This window comes from Diabrotica virgifera, chromosome 4 (assembly GCF_917563875.1).
Source record: "Diabrotica virgifera virgifera chromosome 4, PGI_DIABVI_V3a".
NCBI classification, from domain to species: Eukaryota; Metazoa; Arthropoda; class Insecta; order Coleoptera; family Chrysomelidae; genus Diabrotica; species Diabrotica virgifera.
The window spans coordinates 243,192,145-243,215,733 of NC_065446.1; the positions used below are offsets into that span (position 1 = coordinate 243,192,145).

Sequence of the window (23,589 nt, forward strand, 5' to 3'; positions counted from 1 at the left end):
CATCTCAACCGTCTTATTGTCATTTATTCGGAGACCAATATTTGCTTCGAAACTATTCTTTAAAATTTTAAAGTCAAAAGGCAGATATCGAGCACTGAATTTAATTAAATCTTGCCCAAGTATACTTTCGCTCACAAGAGAAAGTATACTTGGGCAAGATTTAAATAAATTCAGTGCTCGATATCTGCATTTTGACTTTAAAATTCATTTATTCGAGCATTCAACCATTTCCTAATATTCTTTAAAAGGTTTCGAGAAGCAGAAGATGATAATTACATGCTTCAATTGAAAAGACGAAGGTGTTTAAATTCTATTGGTATATAAAAGAAGACGCTAAGAGTGATTTTACATTTTCCAGGAAGATAACACCCTTGCAGGATTCCACTTGAGGATCAAATCGCACTGGGCTCTTAGCCACTAACTCCATTCCTCACCAGTAAATTTTATTTCGGACGTTAATATTTTTAATAAAAAACCGTGTATAAATCTGTGCTACAACAGAAGTGGCGCGCAGCGATCGACTTCACTATTGCTCTTGTAGGAGACCGAGGAGACACACACAGACAAGCGACAGTCATTTGTCGCTTGTCTCGGTTGCGGAGTTGCGGGCTACAAAACGACCCTGATATAATTGCATTGAGAGCAGACGTTGAGAGACTACAATCGGTCTCGCCTATATGCCGCCTGTCTCGGTCGCTTGTTGCGGAATAGTACCTTATTACGAGCTCTACACTCTCGCAAAGTTCCTCGGCGAAGTACCAGGGAAAGTTGTCCGAAGTTCATCTCTAAGTATACACTGGGTGCATTCAGCAGACTCGATCGATGACTAATCGCTTAGTGATTTTCTGCTGAATGTCACATAAATTGTTGATTAGTTATCATTCGATGACTTATCGGTCGCCATTTTAAACATCGGTTTTGAAATATGATTACTTAGCAAATCGAAATAAGATTGACGTATGACGTGTGTCTAACACGTATATTTTAAGTTATGTATCTTAAAAAAACATGAATTGAAAGCAAGGAAGGCTGGAAGGCATATAAATCACGCTGATAAATATCTGAGCTGCTTTGTTGGATTATTCCTATGTACCTATTAAGTTTACTTATGTCGCAAGAAATTCAAGAATTTGAAACTATAATATGAATTAAATGGGGTTATTTATAAATTACCATTTCATAATAATTTTCATTTCTGTTCTTGGGGTGCCTTTCACGTATTTGCAAATCATTTTGAAAAATGTGACAGTTGTCATAACCTATTTCGTATGTACATGAAAGTATACCATTCAGAAGAATCGTTAGCGATTACACATCGCTAAGTAATCGATTAGTCATCACAGTTTTCTGCTGAATGCAGCCACTCGTTCAACTTCGAGGAACACATTCGCGCGGGGAGAAACTAACTTCGAATTCTTTGACTCGGTCGCAAAAACCGACAAAGAATGGAAGTAGCCCGAGGCGAAGCGAAGTCGCATGAAGTACCTCTCTACACTCTCGTCCTCGCTAAACTTCGATCAACTTCGCAAGTAGTATAGTGGGCGCTTAAGATTTATAAATTATGCACACCTACGTATTTTGGGTCTCGGAGATTGACGTTCTGGGAATTTACTCTATCTTACTTTTAAAATACATTATATACTGGGAAGACTTCAAAAGACATGGCTGGGATAAATCTTTGAAAATCCACTACGAGTGTGCCTATTTTATCAAAATAATATATATTGTTTGTACTTTAATAATACTGTGTAGATAAGGTTTTCAAAAATTTAGAAAACTAAATTTTATTGAGGGTATTTAGTAATTGGTTTGAAAAAAAAACTATTAACAAAACTCCTTAAAAAAGTTAACAAAATAATAGGTTTATGATAAAGCACCATTTAAGTGCAATGTGTGGATGGATGAAAAATGCGAAATTCTTCAGAATAAGGAAAGTACAGAAAATAAGTAACAGTAGCCATGACAAATGGGTGATGTCAAGAAATACCAAGTAATGCCCAAATATACAAAGTCGATCCGTAGCAAAAACTAACCTGATGGGATATGCGCCAGTCAAGGGGCACCTGAATACGATGGGGCTGACTAGCAGAAGAAGATCGGCATGAGATGGGCAAAGGCGAGTTTCCAGCACCCTAAACTCGTTCTTGGTGAAAAACTGGTAAGCCCAACAGAAGAGTACATAGTCCTCCAGATTGGGGGTTATTCCGAACTCTATGGTCTGATCATGGAAAAAGAAAATTGTTATACAAGTTCAACAAAAGTATCTTCATTTTCATCAGTGGTACTGCAGCCATTAGAGTAATTTCTTAATTTTCCTGTCTCACATAGCTACATTCTAAGTTTAAATTTCATAGTTGGGAACCCCCATCCTCTTAACAACTTGCATTACCCAGTCTATGCAGTGTGTCTGCGTAACTTGGAACCATATGGGAAACTTTTTTAATACCAATTTTACGAAAAAAAGTTATTCTTCATAAAATGCTCTGCATAGTCTACAGTCTATATCCTAAGACGCAATCATCAGATATCAAATATTATCAACAGTATACGAGGTATGTCAAAAAATATGAATTTCGCTCAAGAGTAAAGTACCTTTATTTTTCACAATATTGAAATTTGTTATTATAAAAAGTTGTTCAGAATTAAAAACTATGTTTCAATATGCAATTGCATCCTTCTAGTTGAAATGTTGTGAACTATAAAGGTATTATAATCTTGAGCGAAATTCCTATTTTTTGACATACCTCGTATAAAATTGAAAAAAAATGATATTTTATGATTGCATCTTAGTTTTTTTGACTATGCAGACATTTTTATAAAGAATAACTTTTTTTCGCAAAATTCATAATAACGAAGTTGTCTTCAATAAAAATGATGTTGGGTATCCGTAATTTGAGGAAAATTTTCAATTTTTTTTTATTTCAATTAGAAGAGTGTAAATGCATATTATAACATAATTTTTAATTATAAACAACTTTTCTTAATAACAATTTTTGATATTGTGAAATATAAAGGTACTTTACTCTTGAGCGAAATTCATATTTTTAAACATACCTCGTATATTATTGATAAAATTTGATATCTGATGATTGCATCTTAGGTTTTAGACTATGCAAAACACTTTATGAAGAATAACTTTTTTTCGTAAAATTGATATTAAAAAAGTTTCCCATATGGTTCCAAGTTACGCAGACACACTGTACAGGGTGATTGATTAGTAGGGTAAAGCTCAATAGCTCCGCTATAGTAATAGATAGCAATAAAAGTTAATAACAAAAATTTTAGCCACCTTTGAGCTTCACATTACAAAATTAGTTAGAATGTTACAGGGTGTTCGATAACACAGTGGCAGACCAAACTTATGTTTTTTAAATGGAACACCCTATATTTTATTTTAAATTCGAAATCCTGTTAACTTCTCCATCACAAAAATATAAAGGTTTGTTACGTTATACAGGGTATTTACAAAGTTATAACCAATTTTATATGAAAATCGTAACAAGTTCAACTCCCTGTATAAATAAAAATAAGCAAAACAACAATGGTTTATTAATACCATATTTTTTAACGTATTGTCAAAATTTTCAAGAATGGTCGATATTGCTAATTTTCTTTATATCAATACAGGCTGAGTCAAAACGCAAGTACATTATTTTCTCAGTAATTTTAAATGGAACACCCTGTATTTTATATCACTATTGAAAAGTACCATTACCTTACTTTAATTTTTAGATGACATTCCCTATGTCTAAATTTATTAGTTTTCGAGATATTTTCATTTTTCAATGGACCAGTAGCGTGGCCACCCAAATCACCAGAATTTAATAAACTGGACTGATTTTTTGGGGTTACGTTAATAATGAAGTTTATAAAATACCTCCAACAACAAGGGATGAGATGAAAAATAGAATACAAAGTGTATTTCTATGTGTTAATTTACAAATGCTCCGTAGAGTAAGTAGCTCATTCAATGATCGTTTTTAGGCGTACATAAATGTGTTAGAAGATAATTTTGAACACCTTATGTAATTAAATATTAAAAATATTTTATTAAAAGTAGCTTATAATTTTTTCAAACATGTTTTTTTGCAAAATGTATTACTGATAAATTATGTTTCGTTCTTTATTTGTTACATTGTTACATTTACATACAAAAGTAGTGTTTAATAATTGTCTTCACAAAATATTGTATTTTGTGTTTGTGTGTTTTTTTGTAAAATGTATTACTAATTTTCTTGTTTATTTGTTGCATTTACATAAAAAGATAGTTTTTAATTGTTTCAAAAATGTTGCATGTAGTGGTTGTGTTTTTGTTTGTAAAATGTATTACTAATAAATTATTTTTATTTCTTTATTTGCTACAATGTTACATTGATTACCGGATTGATAATCGGTAATCTTCAATTATCAATTCAGTCATGGCTTACATAAAATTTAGATAAATTTAAACACCTAAAATGAATTTGCTCTGAAAAATGAAAATATCTCGAAAACTAATAAATTTGGGCATAGGGAATGTTATATAAAAATTAAAGTACGTTAATGTTACTTTTCAATAATGATATAAAAAACAGGGTGTTCCATTTAACATTACTGAGAAAATAATGTACTTGCGTTTTGACTCACCCTGTATTTGATATAAAGAAAATTAGCAATATCAATCATTTTTGAAAATTTTGACAATACACAAAATGGCATTAATAAACCAGTGCTGTTGTGCTTATTTTTATTTATACAGGGAGTTGAACTTGTTACGATTTTCATATAAAATTGGTTATAACTTTGTAAATACCCTGTATAACATAACAAACCTTTATATTTTTGTGATGGAGAAGTTAACAGGATTTCGAATTTAAAATAAAATATAGGGTGTTCCATTTAAAAAAGCATAAGTTAGGTCTGCCACTGTGTTATCGAACACTCTGTAACATTCTAACTAATTTTGTAATGTGAAGCTCAAAGGTGGCTAAAATTTTTGTTATTAACTTTTATTGCTATCTATTACTATAGCGGAGCTATTGAGCTTTACCCTACTAATCAATCACCCTGTATATCTGTCTACCCAGTTTTTTAGTACCCACCGGTTGCGCGATTGTGATTATTTTTATTATATTTGATTCTAAGCGTGAAGCCTACTTAGCCTGGAAAGTTTATAGTAATGTTTCCATCGAAACTCCCTGCATTTTTGCCTCACAAACAGATTCGATCGATCACATATTGACATTAAAGACATGGACCTTCTCACCCAAGATACATACTGAATAAATTATGAAGCAGACCACTGTTTGGTATTTCCCTCTGTAAAACAAAGAATATGACCAAACCAAGAAATCTTAAGCTCCAGCTTATCCCAGCTCAGCTTATAGATAGGGCCGCTTGAAGTTGCACCATAATTTTCGATTCTCATCTATGCAATCCACGTGGCTATCTATTATGGCAAGCTGAAAATTGATCTAAGACTCAATGGTGCAACGCGTATTTTTCGTAAGCTGAGTTTAAGGCACGTCTTAAGCTTAATAGGCCAGAGTAATAAGACAAAAATATACCCTGTTCGTGACACTTCAGCAGCCAGGGTACTGAAGCGTTTTTTCGACAGGTAATACCTATAGAAACAAATTATAAATATTTCCTGCGTAGGATCTGGCGGCCATTTTTATTTATAAACAATTAACTGTCAAAAAATGGCATTTCCCCTTTTTTTCAAATCAACGGAAAACAGTGAAATTTATGATTTTTTTAGTACAAATATCTTCGAGATTATGGAAAAAGCTTTAAAATGACGTATTGCAAAGTTTGATATACTCATTTATTGTTAGTATAATTGCGAAAAAAGGTCGGAATTGCAAAAAAAATATTTTCTCAATAAGTGTTGTAAAAATTAGTGTACAGCTTTGAAATTTTTGTCAAATGAGGGTTCTTTGGTGCTTAATATGTGATAAAAATTTCAAAGCGATTCATTCAATTGTTTAAATTTTATTCAAATTGTTTATCCCAGAGAACATTTTTTTCCAATAACATAAGTCAGAAAAAAATGACCTTAGAACCATTCCACAGGTGTCAAATAAAAGAGCATGGGCTATATTTTCAACATGGTTTCAAAAAGTAAATAAAAAATGCATTTATTAGTAATAAATAATTATGCAAAAGTATCGTCAATTTTTGTTTACAAACTTTTTGAATAACTTTTTCCAAAAAAATTAACTTTTTTACCCTTTTTTAAGTGCACAACTACCAAGTAATGTCATCTATATCATTATTGATAAAAAATTGTAATAAATATGTATAATTTCTTATATAACAAAATAAAAAGTTTATAAGGAAAGATTTACGATACTTTTGCATAATTATTTATTACTAATAAATGCATTTTTTATTCACTTTTTTTAAACCAAGTTGAAAATATAGCTCCTGCTCTTTCATTTGAAACCTGTGGAATGGTTCTAACGTCATTTTCTTCTGACTTATGTTATTGCAAAAAAAATGCTCTCTGGGATAAACAATTTGAATAAAATTTAAACAACTGAATGAATCGCTTTGAAATTTTTATCACATATTAAGCACCAAAGAACCCTTATTTGACAAAAATTTCAAAGCTGTACTCTTTACAACAGTTATTGCGAAAATATTTTTTTTTGCAATTCCGACCTTTTTTCGCAATTATATTAACAATAAAAGTATATCAAACTTTGTAATACGTCATTATAAAGCTTTTTCCATAATCTCGAAGATATTTGTACCAAAAAAAAACCATAAGTTTCCCTGTTTTCCATTGATTTGAAAAAAAAGTGAAAATGCCATTTTCTGACACTTAATTGTTTATAAATAAAAATGGCCGCCAGATCCTACGCAGGAAATAGTTACAATTTGCTCTTAAAAGTATTCTGTCGAAAAAACGCTTCAGTACCCTGGCTGTTCAAGTGTCATGGAAAAAACCTTATTACCCTGGACTATAAGGGGCTATCCTAGTGTAAAAGTGCGAAATTTATATAGTTTTTTGGGAATTTCTAAAATAAAAAGTACTGAACCAATTGTTTTGAAAATTTGCAGGAGCATTTATTAAAAAAATATGTACATGCAAAACAATTTTCGTAAAGAAAATATTGAAAATTAAACGATTTATGCGCCATCTACTGGAACCGTGAAAATAAAAACATACCTCCACTGCTGCAGTGATTGGGACTAATAGAGATCCTGAAACATAAAATTTCAAATTTATTATTGAAATATAAGTTATTTTAAATACCATCAACTAGAGGTTTTTTGATCGGATAAAAAATGTCAATTTGGCGGTTATTGAAATTGAAAATATTTTAGCTAATTTTAAAATGTTTTTTCAACACTTCGTGATTTTTCCAAATTTTAATATTTTTCAAAAATCCTAGTTGATGGTATAGGAAATAACTTATATTTCAATACTCACTTTGAAATTTTATGTTTCAGAATCTCTATTAGTCCCAATCACTGCAGAAGAGGGGCTATGTTTTTATTTTCACGGTGCCAGTAGATGGCGCATAAATCGTTTAATTTTCAATATTTTTTTATGCAAATTGTTTTACATATACCTACTTCTTTTTATAATAAATGCTCATGCAAATTTTCAAAACAATGGGCACAGTACTTTTTATTCTAGCAATTTCCTAAAAAGTATAATAGAGGTGGGAATATAAAAGAAGCGAAACAGCGACTACAAAATATAACTAACTTTACACTAAAAGAGGCAGAACATGTGATAGGAAAACAGGGCAAACAATGCAATACAAAGTGTTCATTATTTTAAAGGGAACAAGCACCAGGAAATATTGTAACAATAAAAGAAGGGTGGCGCAGAAGAAAGAAATGATTAATGTACCAACTCAAGATAAAAGAGAGTTTCAAACAATTAAAATGAAGTTGATAACAGAAAAAAATTAAGAAAAATTGAAAACCTCAAGAAAAACATACTAGAGTTTAAAATAAAACTCTTACAAAAAAGGATTACAGGTTACACTGAAGTGTCATATTCCTAATGTGCTGATTCTTCATCACAAACCTATATTTAAAAACAGTTTCAAAGTTGTAGAAACTAAATTCTCCAGTCTGTAACTCAGTATAAAATCAATTAAAAACATAAATAAAATAAAAACCGATAGTTTGTACTAAAGATCTACTTAATATCAAAAATATATGGACTATTGATACCATGAGCAACACAACATGCAGTAATCAGTCCACTGTCTACGAACATATTAGTACAAACAATAACATGCAAAAATAGAATAATTCATTACAGTTTTATTGTCAAGTATACTGCAAAGAGTCTGTATTTTTCTATTTTAGTTAAGAATTTGAAAATTCAAATTAAAAAGGTATTTGAAAAAGTGAGATGTCACGTAAATGAGTCAGTATAGAATACAAGCTGTCCTATCAAAATCTGTAAAAGTCTATATATTTCTATAATCAAAGCAGCTAATAAAATAGCTCTAGTACCAACAATTGACTGGGTCTGCCGAATAACGTTGTAAGTGTCAGATTATTTGTTGTTAAAAAATCGAACAAAAAGTGTTAAAATTATAATAATGCTAACTTTATACATTTTTAAGGTTAGTAATACAGTTTGTAACTAACTACTGTATAATGTATTGCTAACCCTTAAAATGTAGAAATTTACCATTATTATAATTTTAACACTTTTTGTTTGATTTCTGCTTACAACGTTATTTGGTGGACCCATTCAATTGACTGCTAAGTAATCATTGAAAGAAACATATGACTTTATGGATGTTGTCAATATGAAGGAATGTAGAGACAAGAAGAGGTAATAATATCCATTCTGAAGTTATCATGACTGAATGTCTTCTACATAGTCCAAGAGGCAGCGCTGAAAAATCTCTTTGAATTTACTAAAGCTAGATTTTTCGCAGTTGATTACTGTGATTGTGTAGAGAAACATACTGCAGTCGGTCAAACGAAACGTAGAACAGGGGTTACTGAGAGGGTATCAAAGTTGCTTTCCTACGAATGTAATTAAATCCATTTACTAAGGCTGAAAATCAGTACACACATTCTAAATTAAATATAAATAAAAGTTATTATAGTCGGTCAGCTTTATGACGGGACAGAGCCGGTCGGTCGGCCTCAGTGAATGTATAGGGTTATTCACTATATTTTGACCCCCTTGTAAACTGCTTTATTTACAGAATTAGAAAAAAATGTAAACTACAAAAGTTATTCGATTTTTAAATTATGATTCTTTGACATATATATCGCACTAGTGACGTCATCCATTTGGGCGTGATGACGTAATCGACTATTTTTTTAAATGGGAATAGGGGTCGAGTGCTAGCTCATTTGAAAGGTTATTCAATTCCCTATTCAGTAATATAAACATTAACATGATTAATTATACAGGGTGACCAAACAAAATTTTTTAATTAAATAATTGTTTAATTAATAATTAAAAAAAAAATTTTGGACACCCTGTACAAATAATGATCTTAATGTTTATAGTACTGTATAGAGAATTGAATAATCTTTCAAATGAGCTAGCACACAATTTAAAAAATAGTCGATTACGTCATCACGCCCAGATGGATGACGTCACTAGTACGATATATATGTCAAAAAATCATAATTAAAAAATCGAATAATTTGTATTTTACATTTTTTTCTAATTCTGTAAATAAAGAAGTTTACAAGGGGGTCAAAATATAGTGAAAAACCCTGTACATTCATTGGGGCCGACCGACTGGCTCTGTCCCGTCATACAGCTGACCGACTATAATAACTTTTATTTATATTCAATTTAGAATGTGTGTACTGATTTTCAGCCTTAGTAAATGGATTTAATTACCTTCGTAGGAAAGCAACTTTGATACCCTCTCAGTAACCCCTGTTCTACGTTTCTCTTGACCGACCGTAGTATGTTTCTCTACACAATCACAGTAATTACCTGTGAAAAATTTAGCTTTAGTAAATTCAAAGAGATTTTTCAGCGCTGCCTCTCCGTCTAACAGGACCACATAATACTTACTAAAAAAATAGTATCGTCTGTTTTTAAACCAAGAGGAGTAATTCAAATTTACCGTGCCGTAATGCTTGTTTGTAATTGGTCCAACCTCAGGCAAGTTTACTCCACTGTTACAACATTTTGACACTAATGACATTTATGAAATTTTGACACAACTGGCATTTCATAGATTAAATAAGCTACATCAGCGATCTTTTATGTTTTCTGCGTTATTCCTTTAATTTTTAGATTTTTAGTCTACTTTTATATAAAAAACAGGTGTTTTTAGAACTCTTTAGCGACGTATTAAGAGGCTATCCTAGTGTAAAAGTACGAAATTATTAGTATTATAAAAAGAAAGTATTATAAAAAGAAGTACACGTAAAACAATTCTCCTAAAAAAATATTGAAAATTAAACGATTTATGCGCCATCTACTGGCATCGTGAAAATAAAAACATAGCTCCACTGCTGCAGTGATTGGGACTAATAGAGACCCTGAAACATAAAATTTCAAAGTTATTATTGAAATATAAGTTATTTTCTATACCATCAACGGGGTTTTTTTATTGGACACTTCGTCATTTTTCCAAATTTTAATATTTTTCAAAAATCCTAGTTGATGGTATAGGAAATAACTTATATTTCAATAATCACTTTGAAATTTTATATTTCAGGATCTCTATTGGTCCCAATCACTGCAGTAGTGGAGCCATGTTTTTATTCTCACAGTGCCAGTAGATGGCGCATAAATCGTTTAATTTTCAATATTTTTTTATGAAAATTATTTTATAAGTACTTCAATCTATAAATATTATGTATGGATTACCGTCGAACGCCGATATGATCAACCAAAAAAGAAGATGTATTTGGTGATTTTTCTAGTGACTTTCTTGGGTGTGAATCTGTCTTTTTAGTTTACTCCTCCTGGTTTAAGAACAAACCATAGTACTAGTGGATTTTATAATCACTGATAATCCATAAAGAAAATGGTGGCACAACAAGCACATGATAGATCTTAGCAGTTACAGTATACATTTCCAGGTACACCTAGATTTACAATTCACATACAGTAGAACCTCGATTATCCATCAGGGTACCGGACCAAGGGTATGACGGGTAATCGAAAAGACGGTTAACAGAACATTTAAAAAAATTAAAAATTCATGGTACAACTCTCAAATTACATTTGTGTTTTGTTTGACAATATAAGAGGGATTTGTGTTCGAGCAATCGAATCAATTTAAAATATTCTGAAATCTTTGTATGTTTTACTGTTGCTTCACATTTTGCGACGGCTGAATTTCTTAATCGGCATAAGATCATGCAATCTACTTTATTTTCTCCTTCTTGTTGAGAATACCACTCGATGAATTATTGCATGTGCGATGCAGCTTCTCTAGATTATTTACACAAATATTTGTCAGTTACAATAGGTTCATCAACATATCTACAGTCAAATTCCAAGTCTCTGTCAGTTTCTGAATCTGTTTGGTCTGCCTTTGTTGCCATTTCAACGATTTCTTTATCTGCCAGCAATGGATAGCCATTTGTGTCCTCATCACAAATCAAATTAACTTTTTTTTTATTTTTTACATTAAAATTTTTGCTTATGTAGTCAATACAACGTCTGTATGTGCCCTGACGGTTAACAGAGGTGACGGTTAATGGAGAGACGGATAATCGAGGTCCCACTGTACTATTATTTAAAGTAAATGTGGATCAAACAAATACCAATCTATTGCAGTACACATGACAACACAGAGCAAACAAATGAGAGATGTAAGAGTTAAGAATGTGAATATAGCCCTATGTTTTGTGAAATATAACTTGTACAACTCTACGTGTTAAAAAAGAAATGAATATGTTTGATGTTACATCAATTTAAAAAAGTAACAATTATTTTTCATAAAAAATTATTGATTAGATTTTGATTGTTGTATAATATAATTTATTTCTTAATTCGCATAGAAAAAAAATGTAATTATCAAATATTAAAAAATATATAAACATCTATGCTGAAACTTAATAAAAAAATCTAGAGAAAGTTGGATTTGCACAATATATTGAAGGCTTAAAAAAATTTTAACCTTTCAATTATAAACTTCTTAATGGTATTTCTTATCTTATTAAAACTTTGTTAACATGTTAACTGAAAAAGTTATTTTGATCTGTATTACACAGGGTGTTTGGTAAAGAATGGGCCATAGCTTAACCTAAGGTTCCTGAGGTTAAAATAGGCCGATTTAAGCTAACTTACCTTAGTACAAAGTTTATAATAACCGAGATACAGGGTGTCAAAGTTAAACTTTTTTATTTATTATTGAATATTTCCTGACAGGTATGAGAAAACAACATGAAATTTGGGTCGAGAGGTATGTGGGGGTTTTTTGGGTCGAGAAAACTAAATTCCCTACCAAAAATGATGTATTGCCCAGAGGGCGCCACATACGCCTTTCAGCACTCATTTATTACGTTCAATTTTTTTTATCCCTCACTCTGTATAATTTTGACATTAAAATTTTTATTTTCCGATTAGTTTTACTTAAAAAAGGTATACTTTTTCATCTCCCTAAACTCAACCGTTTTCGAGATAAACGCATTTTAAATCTGCGATACACCATCATTTTTAGCATAATATCATTGTAGTTCCACCCGAAAAATAACTTAAAACCATAATAATTGTGCCAGTTCTCAAATTTATGTCATTACATCACAAATTCCATTTAAAGAAATTTGCGATACATTTTTGGATAATTTTATGGTTTTAAGTTATTTTTCGGGTGTAACTACAATGATATTATGCTAAAAATGATGGTGTATCGCAGATTTAAAATGCGTTTATCTCGAAAACGGTTGAGTTTAGGGAGATAAAAGAAGTATACCTATTTTAAGTAAAACTAATAGGAGAATGAAAATTTTAATGCCAAATTATACAGAGTGAGTGATAAAAAAAATTGAACGTAATAAATGAGTGCTGAAAGGCATATGTGGCGCCCTCTGGGCAATACATAATTTTTGGTAGGGAATTTAGTTTTCTCGACCCAAAAAACCCCCACATACCAAATTTCATGTTGTTATCTCATACCTGTCAGGAAATATTCAATAATAAATAAAAAAAAAGTTTAACTTTGACACCTTGTATCTCGGTTATTATAAACTTTGTACTAAGGTAAGTTAGCTTAAATCGGCCTATTTTAACCTCAGGAACCTGAGGTTAAGCTATGGCCCATTCTTTACCAAACACCCTGTATAACTTAATACATAGATATTTGTGCAAAATCAACAGACAAATGAAATTGACCCTGGAGCAAAATGAACTATTCATCTAAATAATATATTTTAGTATTGATAATATTTCAACAGTTATTTTCGATGTCCATTTTGCTTCAGTCTGTATGCCAAAAAATGATGAATGGTTGACAAAATATCTAAAGCTGTAAACTACTCCTGATTTGGGGCCCATCATATATGGGGTTTTTCAACTCATCTGGATCTACTTCAACACAAAATAAGCAAAAAGCTGTTAAGGGCTGGTCCTCTACAGTTTTGTACCAAACTGGTATTCTGCTAAATTGCTGCGAAAATACCTCTCTGTCTCATTGATCTTTAACGCTTTTGGAATACTGCCCGGATTTCACCGGAGTCTGGGAAATCTTTTCTTTGAGGTTATTAAATTTTGCTTGCATAACTTTAAGTTGGAGGTGTAAGGAACTACTCAACTGTCTTTGCAGGTCTTGCACTTCGAGAAGGTCTTTACGGAGATTCTGATAATTTGATCTAACTTCCCCTACTGATTTTAGTAGATTATTTACTTCTATTTGTTCACCATTTTCTGCAAAAAATTCACTTTCTATGTTACTAACTTGCACTACTAAAGTATCCATACGTTCATCAGTCTGTTTCATCTAAAACAAATAATTTGAAAACATACAATGTATGTTTAATACTTACCCGTGTTGAGCTGCCCCCCCCCCCACTTGCAAAAATCAAAAAACAAATAGCCCTGATTTATGAGCTATTTATGAGCTCTCATATTCCGCAAACTAAAAATTTTGAGCTCGTTCCACTGAGCAGGAATTTAATACTTTAGTGCTGACTCAGCCCCCCCCCCCCACCACTTAAAAATAGGAATATTGAATCGGTTTTTGCGGCAGAATTACGAGCTATTTATGAGCTCTTGAAATTATATAGTTTCGATTTTTGAGCTCATCCCCTTCACCCCCAAACAATCCTTTAATTGATTTAACTTAAGAGAAAAATTCTGAGAAAACCTAAAATATATAGTATTGCGGATATAATTCCTATAACTTATATACTCTAAGAATAAACTATTAAATCACGTGCATTTCGATTATTGAGCTACAACCCCTTCGCAAGAAAACCACCCTATCTTCCCGGCTTAAGAGAAATTTGTACTTAAAATGCATTAAACTAATTATTTGGCGACTACATATCATTTAATTATTTATAAGCTTCCAAATTACGCGCATTTAGATCAGTAAATTTCAATTTATTTTGTATAGTGCAGTCACTGAAGGTAAAAATCAACGATTACCTTCAATTTCGGTGAACATTCATCGATTTTCACGAAAATTGGTCAGTGGTTAGAGGCAGTGGCGGCTCGTATAACTTTAGGAAGGTAGTGCCAGAATCCGGGCAACTGCCTAAATTTTTTGTGGCGGTTTTACGATATGGTCAAAAAGGATATAAAATATAAATAGAGTATCACGATAAGCTGAATTTAATTGGGTTTTTATATTTAACTTACCAAGCATTGAAAAGCTAAAAACGTTATTCATGTGCACTTTAGATTTTTCATGGGATTTCAATTTCTCTCATCGGTGCCTTTGTTTGACCAAGTCTCGTCACCTCCAAACAAAACGCATACAAAACAGAAGAGTTTATTAGTTTGTTCGCAACCACACAACCAGCTATTTTTATCATAAATAATTTTATTAAACTTACGACAGCGAAGTTTTTGTCCATTTCCACTTTGTTTTTCAATTTTTAAATCGGGTAAAGGCCGACCGAGTTCTTTAATTTGTAGTTTTTTTTTCTAACGAAAAACCACCAAAAGAGTTTTTTACTATACTAATTTGATTCATTGTCAATAAATAAATTAAACGTAGAAAATAATCAAAATATTATTTTTATACCTACGACACCCACGATCACAACGCACTAACTAATAATTACAAATTAAAAAATATAGTAGAGTATAAACACAAATATACAATACAGTAGTAGACAATAAACACAATAGCGTCAAGCGAACGCGTAAAGAAACTAGAAATATGTAGATCTAAAACATTGTATCTTAAGATCCACTAACTTCCTTTTCGAGATTTCGAGCCTGGCACGGAGACTCCAATTTAAACGTATGTTAAAAGTGCAATACCGCTCTCTCTCTGTCACTTACACAGGATGCTCATACAATCTTTCTCTTTTCTCACGAGCCACTATGCCGTTCGGCACTGGGATTTTTATGATTTTCATCCTTTATCCGGTCAGCTGTGGGTGGCCAGAGTCGGTAGATTTGCATTGCGCTACACAGTTGCCAGATTTGATATAATTTATAAAAATAAAGAGAAATATTCACAAAAAAATAAACAGGCATTAAAATGTTTTTAAGATAAAAAATATGTTTCTGCATAGTTAGCAAGGTAGTGCCATGGCTCTATGGCACTACCTCACGGGCCGCCACTGGTTAGAGGATACGTCAAGAAACAAAAGTGACATGGTACCACCTTGCGCCTTTACCCTGAGGGTGGATACCGCCCCTTCTCGGGGGTGAAAATTATTTTATAAAAAATAACTGCACAAATCTATAAAAGAACAAATTAAAAGCAAAATTTATTATTTAAAGTTAATAAATTAAGTCAATAATTTTTAAGTTATTAAAGATCAAAGATTTTAATTATTCGTGAAAAAAATTCATGTTATGAAGCGGTTTCGTAAATCAATGAAAAACTGTAAGTTTTTACAAAAAAGGTAATAGTAGTTTAATTCGTATAGCTTATATTCTAAGAATAAACTCTTAAATCACGCGCCTTTCGATTATAGAGCTACAACCCCTTCGCAAGAAAACCATCCCATATTGCCGGCTTAAGAGAGAGTTGTACTTAAAATAATTTAAATTAATTATTTGCCGACTACATATCGTTTAATAATTTATGAGCTCGCAAAATATACGCATCTCAATTACTGAATTGCCATTTTCTTTCTATAGTGCAGTCACTGAAGGTAAAAATCAACTATGACCTTCGATTTCGGTAAATCTCCATTCATTTTCACGAATTGACAATAACTACTTGCGGTTTTAGCCTGGGGTATATGCCACCCCTTCTCGGGGTGAAAATTACTTTATTAAAAATAACCCCACAAATCGAGACAGGGACAAATTGTAAGCAAAATTTGTTATATAATGTTATTAAAATAAATCAATACTTTTTGAGTTATTAAAGATCAAATATTTTAATTTTTGTGAAAGAAAATGCATGCTTTAAAGCGATTTTTAACAAATAACTCAAAAACTGTAAGTTTTTACAAAAAAGTGTTCATCACTAAAATTGAAGCTAATAAAAAATCTAATAAATTGATTACTTGAAAAACCCTTTAATGTTAATTTAAAGTAAGTTATTGGTAATTAAATGTATAATTTTTTCTGCGACTTTTCAAATCTAAGGATTCAAGCTTAAATAACGGGAAAGATATGCATTTTATAACACTTAGGCACTAAATACTTGTCAAAGTACTTAGAAATACCTATCAAAAATGAGCAATTTCATTCAATTTTTTTATTCAAATTTTCGTGAAAATGAATGCAGATTTACCGAAATCGAAGGTCATAGTTGATTTTTACCTTCAGTGACTGCACTATAGAAAAAAAATGGCAATTCAATAATTGAGATGCGTATATTTTGCGAGCTCATAAATTATTAAACGATATCTAGTCGACAAATAATTAATTTAAATTATTTTAAGTACAACTCTCTCTTAAGCCGGGAATATGGTATGGTTTTCTTGCGAAGGGGTTGTAGCTCAATAATCGAAAGGCGCGTGATTTAAGAGTTTATTCTTAGAATATAAGCTATACGAGTAAAACTACTAATAACTTTTTTGTAAAAACTTACAGTTTTTCAGTGATTTACGAAAAACCGCTTCAAAACATGCATTTTTTTCACGAATAATTAAAATTTTTGATCTTTAATAACTTAATAAGTATTGACTTATTTTAATAACTTTATATAATAAATTTTGCTTATAATTTGTTCTTTCTAGATTTGTGCAGTTATTTTTTTATAAAATAGTTTTTCACCCCCAGGGTATCCACCCCCAGTATCCACCCTCAGGGTAAAGGCGCAAGGTGGTACTATGTCACCTTTGTTTCTTGAGGTATCCTCTAACCACTGACCAATTTTCGTAAAAATCGATGAAGGTTCACGGAAATTGAAGATAATCGTTGATTTTTACTTTCAGTGACTGCACTATATAAAATAAATTGCAATTTACTGATTTAAATGCGCGTAATTTGAAAGCTTATAAATTTTTAAATGAATGTAGTCGCCAAATAATTAATTTAATGCATTTTAAGTACAACTTTCTCTTAAGCCGGGAAGATAGGGTGGTTTTCTTGCGAAGGGGTTGTAGCTCAATAATCGAAATGCACGTGATTTAATAGTTTATTCTTAGAGTATATACGTTATAGGAATTAAATCCGCAATAAGATATATTTTAAGTTTTCTCAGCATTTTTCTCTTAAGTTAAATCAATTAAAGGGTTGTTTGGGGGTGAAGGGGATGAGCTCAAAAATCGAAATTATATAATTTCAAGAGCTCATAAATAGCTCGTAATTCTGTCGCAAAAACCGATTCAATATTCCTATTTTTAATTAGTGGGGGGGCTAACTCAGCCCCCCCACTAAAGTATTAAATTCCTGCTCAGTGGAACGAGCTCAAAATTTTTAGTTTGCGGAATATGAGAGCTCATAAATCAGGACTATTAGTTTTTTAATTTTTGCAAGTGGGGGGGGGGCAGCTCAACACGGGTTATAAAATCATGAATAACTATGATTACTACCAAGACCTACAAGCGGATTTAAACCATTTGAGCTACTGGTATGACATAAATGGTATGGAGCTCAATGTTAAAAAGTGCCAGTTAACCATTGAGTACTAACATCTTAAATCAATGACGTAAACACTAACTAACCACCTGCCAGATGGGTTTAACATTTTAGCGGTAATTTTCTTTGTTAAATATTTTGACGCAAAAAAATATTCCGATGACTTACTGAAAGTATTAATTATCTACAACACAGTAATTAATCTAGTTTATCTATACAGGGTGATTGATTAGTACGGTAAAGCTCAATAGATCCGCTATTCGCGGTGTGCAAGTACTTGTAAGGGATACGCGAAACGATCGTGCGCGAATAGCGGAGAAATATTGCAACTTTCTTAAATAATTCATATTGTCAACTGAAATTGTCAAATTTACGTACATTTCATACCTATTGTCATTTAAGAAGAAAAATTATATATTGCTTCACAATATTGATATGATATGCAATTATTATATAAAGGTAAATTTAATTAATTGTATTTTGCTTGCAATACTGCATTTTAATAACTAATTTTATTTACTACATACAATTGTTTACGTTTGAATAACACAACCTAAATCTTATTTTTTCTCCTTATTATTTTTTTTGGACTATGGCCTTGACAATTATCCAGTAACCAGGACCATATGATTGGCCAATATAATTAAAAGTGCGAATAAAAGTTCAGAGCGTAGAAATAGGTGTCGCTTTTCCGAACTTACACGGTCCTAATAGTAATAGATAGCAACAAAAATTAATAACAAAAATTTTAGCCACCTTGGAGCTAGCCAACTTTGAGCTTCACATTACAAAATTAGTTAGAATGTTACAGGGTGTTTGATAACACAGTGGCAGACCAAACTTATATTTTTTTTAAATGGAACACCCTATATTTTATTTTAAATTCGAAACCCTGTTAATTTCTCCATCACAAAAATATAAAGGTTTGTTATGTTGTACAGGGTATTTACAGAGTTATAACCAATTTTATATGAAAATCGTAACAAGTTCAACTCCCTGTATAAATAAAAATAAGCAAAACAGCAATGGTGTATCAATGCCATATTTTTTTATATATTGTCAAAATTTTCAAGAATGATTGATATATATTACTAATTTTCTTTATATCAAATACAGGGTGAGTCAAAACGCAAGTACATTATTTTCTCAGTAATGTTAAATGGAACACCCTGTATTTTATATCATTATTGAAAAGTAACATTACCGTACTTTAATTTTTAGATAACATTCCCTATGTCTAAATTTATTAGTTTTCGAGATATTTTCATTTTTCAATGGACCAGTAGCGTGGCCACCCAAATCACCAGAATTTAATAAACTGTACTGATTTTTTTGGGGTTACGTTAATAATGAAGTTTATAAAATACCTCCAATAACATGGGATGAGATAAAAAATAGAATACAAAGTGTATTTCGATGTGTTAATTTACAAATGCTTCGTAGAGTAAGTAGCTCATTCAATGATTGTTTTTAGGCGTGCATAAATGTGTTAGGAGGTAATTTTGAACACCTTATGTAATTAAATATTAAAAATATTTTATTAAAAGTAGCTTCTAATTTTTTCAAACATGTTTTTTTGCAAAATGTATTACTGATAAATTATTTTTCGTTCTTTATTTGTTATATTGTTACATACAAATTATGTGATTAGTGAATTATTTTATATGTGTTACATACAGTAGTGTTTAATTGTCTTCACAAAATGTTGTATTTTGTGTTTGTGTGTTTTTGTTTGTAAAATTTATTACTAATTTTCTTTCTTTATTTGTTACATTTACATAAAAAAGTCGTAATTGTTTAAAAAATGTTGCATGTTGTGGTTGTGTTTTTTTTTGTAAAATGTATTACTAATAAATTATTCTTATTTCTTTATTTGCTACATTCTTACCTTGATTACCGGATTGATAATAATCAGTAATTGTCAATAGGGCTTTTCATTCACAGTCATTTGTTTCGAGCTTCTGTCAAATGTCGTGTAATCCGTGTATATTAATATTATACACAGATTATACAACATATGACAGGAGCTCGAAACAAATGACAATCGATGAAAAGCCCTATTGTCAATTCAGTCATGGCTTACTTAAAATTTAGATAAATTTAGACACCTAAAATAATTTGCTCTGAAAAATGAAAATATCTCGAAAACTAATAAATTTGGACATAGGGAATATTATATAAAAGTTAAAGTATGGTAATGTTACTTTTCAATAATGATATAAAATACATGGTGTTCCATTTAACATTACTAAGAAAATAATGTACTTGCGTTTTGACTCACCCTGTATTTGATATAAAGAAAATTAGCTATAGTATTTTTACTACAAAAACGTTATTACGTAGGTCAAAATTTTTGACGTAAGATAACTGTCAAAACATTAGAATGTGACTTTTCATTATTGCTATGTTTATTATAAACACGGCAATAATGAAAAGTCACATTCTAATGTTTTGACAGTTCTCTTACGTCAAAAATTTTGACCTACATAATAACGTTTTTGTAGTAAAAATACTATATGTCAATAATTCTTGAAAATTTTGACAATAAGTAAAAAAATATGGCATTAATAAACCATTGCTGTTGTGCTTATTTTTATTTATACAGGGAGTTGAACTTGCTATGATTTTCATACAAAATTGGTTATAACTTTGTAAATACCCTGTATAACATAACAAACCTTTATATTTTTGTGATGGAGAAGTTAACAGGATTATGAATATAAAATAAAATATAGGGTGTTCCATTAAAAAAAAACATAAGTTTGGTCTGCCACTGTGTTATCGAACACCCTGTAACATTCTAACTAATTTTGTAATGTGAAGCTCAAAGGTGGCTAAAATTTTTGTTATTAACTTTTATTGCTATCTATTACTATAGCGGATCTACTGAGCTTTACCCAACTAATCAATCACCCTGTATTTATTAAAATAAAAAACATAACAAAAATGGAAAAATTGTTTTTGTGCATTTTGAAATTGAAGAATCTTGATAAAAACTTATAATCAAGTTAAACAAAGAGCAAGAAACATGAAAGTAAAAAAGTTTTAAAAAAATGGTAAAACAAAAAAAAACTGACAGGCACTAAAGTTGGTACAGTGTAGCAATGGTAGTCAATGACAACATTTTCATCACAAATTGATTTCACTTCGCTTATGTCGTCTTATACCTCATCAAGGCATTTCAAAGGAGTTTCCTCAAAGTCTTTATCCCCTTATTTAATATTTTTTGACGAAATGGGCACATTATGTTTAATGACGAACTGGGCACAAACACTAACTATTAGATGTCTAGTCTATCAGATGGAAATCACACTTTGAGTCTAAATATCTTTCGAATAACAACCTGCCGCAAACTGCTGAATTCAATACTATTAAATAACAACCCAACTTGAAAAGTCATAAACGAGTGACCTTCAAAATTTTATAGGAAGGGAGATATCCCACTTTCTACAAGCGATGCTGTCTGAGAGGCAGGGTGTTAGTACTTAAGGGTTAATGGTCTTTAGTCGAAGCAGAAACCCCACCAACCAAATCTATGCTATAAAATGTTTTCCTTTAGAGTCTGTAACCCAAGTTAATGATTTGAGTGTTGTCCTTGATTCCACTTTATCATCATTCATACAGCAAATATCTATGACTATTTCGAAGTCACTTCAAATGCTGGGCTTTATCAAATGCTGTGGTAAGGATTTTATTAATATCTTAGTGAGGTCTCTCGTTGAATTATTGCTTGTGTCTGGTCCCCCACTATAATGCTCATATTCAGGCTATTGAGAGGGTTCAACATAAATTCCTAAGATTTATTTCATTTAAGAATCATCATACAGCTAATGGAAACAATTACTCTGACATTGAAAGTTCTCTCATCACAGAGGTGTAACAAGGAATAATAATGGTGTTAAGCGTATAGAGCTCAAAGTACATCCAAAAGGAGGGGGGTTATAACCCCCAAAACCACCCCCTGGTTACGCCTATGTCTCAACATCACAACTCTTCAGGTCAGATGCATGCAAAAGGATCTAACACAGCTGTACAATCTATTAAACTCCAATAGTTTCAGTCCACAATTTAGAAAAAATTAACCTCCATGTCCCTTCTAGACAAACAAGGCTTATCGAACCTTTCGAAATTACCCACCATTGAACAAACTATGAATATAATTCTTATCTATCTAGGTATGCTATGTTTGCAAACCAGTATAGGTACAAAGAGGTTGGATTGCTTTGAAAAGCAGAGTATTTTTAAAGTGCAATTAATATCTTGCAGGTGATTCTTTGATGCTACTAGGGTGTGGCAAATAAACAGTACTGAAATGCGTATGCCTCAAGTATGTATATGCCATGCTCTGAAACATACTGCGTGGTTTCCAAACAGTTGTTATAACCTATGTGAATATCGTGTTAATGTTAGGTTGTTCAGAATGGTTCTGTTTTGCAGAAAAAAAATTATCATGTGGTACTATTTTCAGTCATACGGAAAAGGTTGTGAAAATGGTCCAATCTTGAAATCAACAACGGTTCCAGCAGGATGAGGCAACCTGTCACATGACCAGGGAGTATCTTCGAATATTGTGCGATCAATGTTGCAAGGCTATATGATGTAGCCTATATTAAATATATAAATCATCATAAACATTTCAATATTAATTTCAGTACTGTTTATTTTGCGGCATACTGTAGCTGTGTAATTTAGTTTATTTGATTTTAAATTGTGACCTGGTTTTTGTTTTGTTTCTGTTTTGTCTATGTTGTTTTAATTTTATAACATGAATAAATTAGGGTTTTAAATAGTATTTTGAGTATATTATTGTAATATTGTATTTAAAATTGGGCATTTTGCTGGTTGATAAAAAAATAAATAAATTGTCACTAAAGGAAAAGGTCAAACAGATTCCATATTTTTACCTTATTTTCCAAATCTTCTACAGCCTGTTCCATTATTAAAATTTAAGTTTATATCAAATGAATATAGTTTAAATTGTTTAAAAGGATATATTTATAAACAAATTTATTGTTTATTTTTCATTATCACAGTATTTTAAGTTCTAGGGCAATCCCTTTCCATTTTGACATTTAAATATTTACAGTTTACAGTATTTAGTCAAAGTCCGACGCAAATTGGTATTGGTCAGTTGACACATGTGTACCAATAATATTTATATATTTTCAAATGGTCGGTTATCATTGGTTAAGAAAATTTAGACAATTATTACTGGAAAGCCACTTTAAGTTGCAACTACATCTTCTGAAATAAAAATTGTAAAGAAGTGGTAAAGAAGAATCCTAATTCCTCATGATTCCCTAAAAAAGGACTTCTGGATTTTGTCAATTTTGGTTGAGCAGCTTTTAAAATTAGATCCTAAAATATAAATACGGGGAATATATAAAAAAATTTGGAATCTTTTATAAGTATTTTAAAAATATAATTTGTTTCATATTCGCGGGGTATTTAAAAAGTGTGGCTAACCTGATATTTCG

At 31.1% G+C, this 23,589-nt stretch overlaps 1 protein-coding gene across 1 annotated transcript; it reads right to left on the reverse strand.

Moving 5' to 3' along the window:
- Positions 1-6,726: 6,726 nt before the first annotated feature.
- Positions 6,727-23,195, reverse strand: LOC114347130 (uncharacterized). The gene is made up of 2 exons (XM_028297872.2): positions 23,017-23,195; positions 6,727-13,892 (listed from the first exon to the last, which is right to left on the reverse strand). The coding sequence occupies exons 1-2, from the start codon at positions 23,047-23,049 to the stop codon at positions 13,584-13,586; spliced, it is 342 nt and encodes a 113-aa protein (XP_028153673.1). The 5' UTR covers positions 23,050-23,195; the 3' UTR covers positions 6,727-13,583.
- Positions 23,196-23,589: the final 394 nt, after the last annotated feature.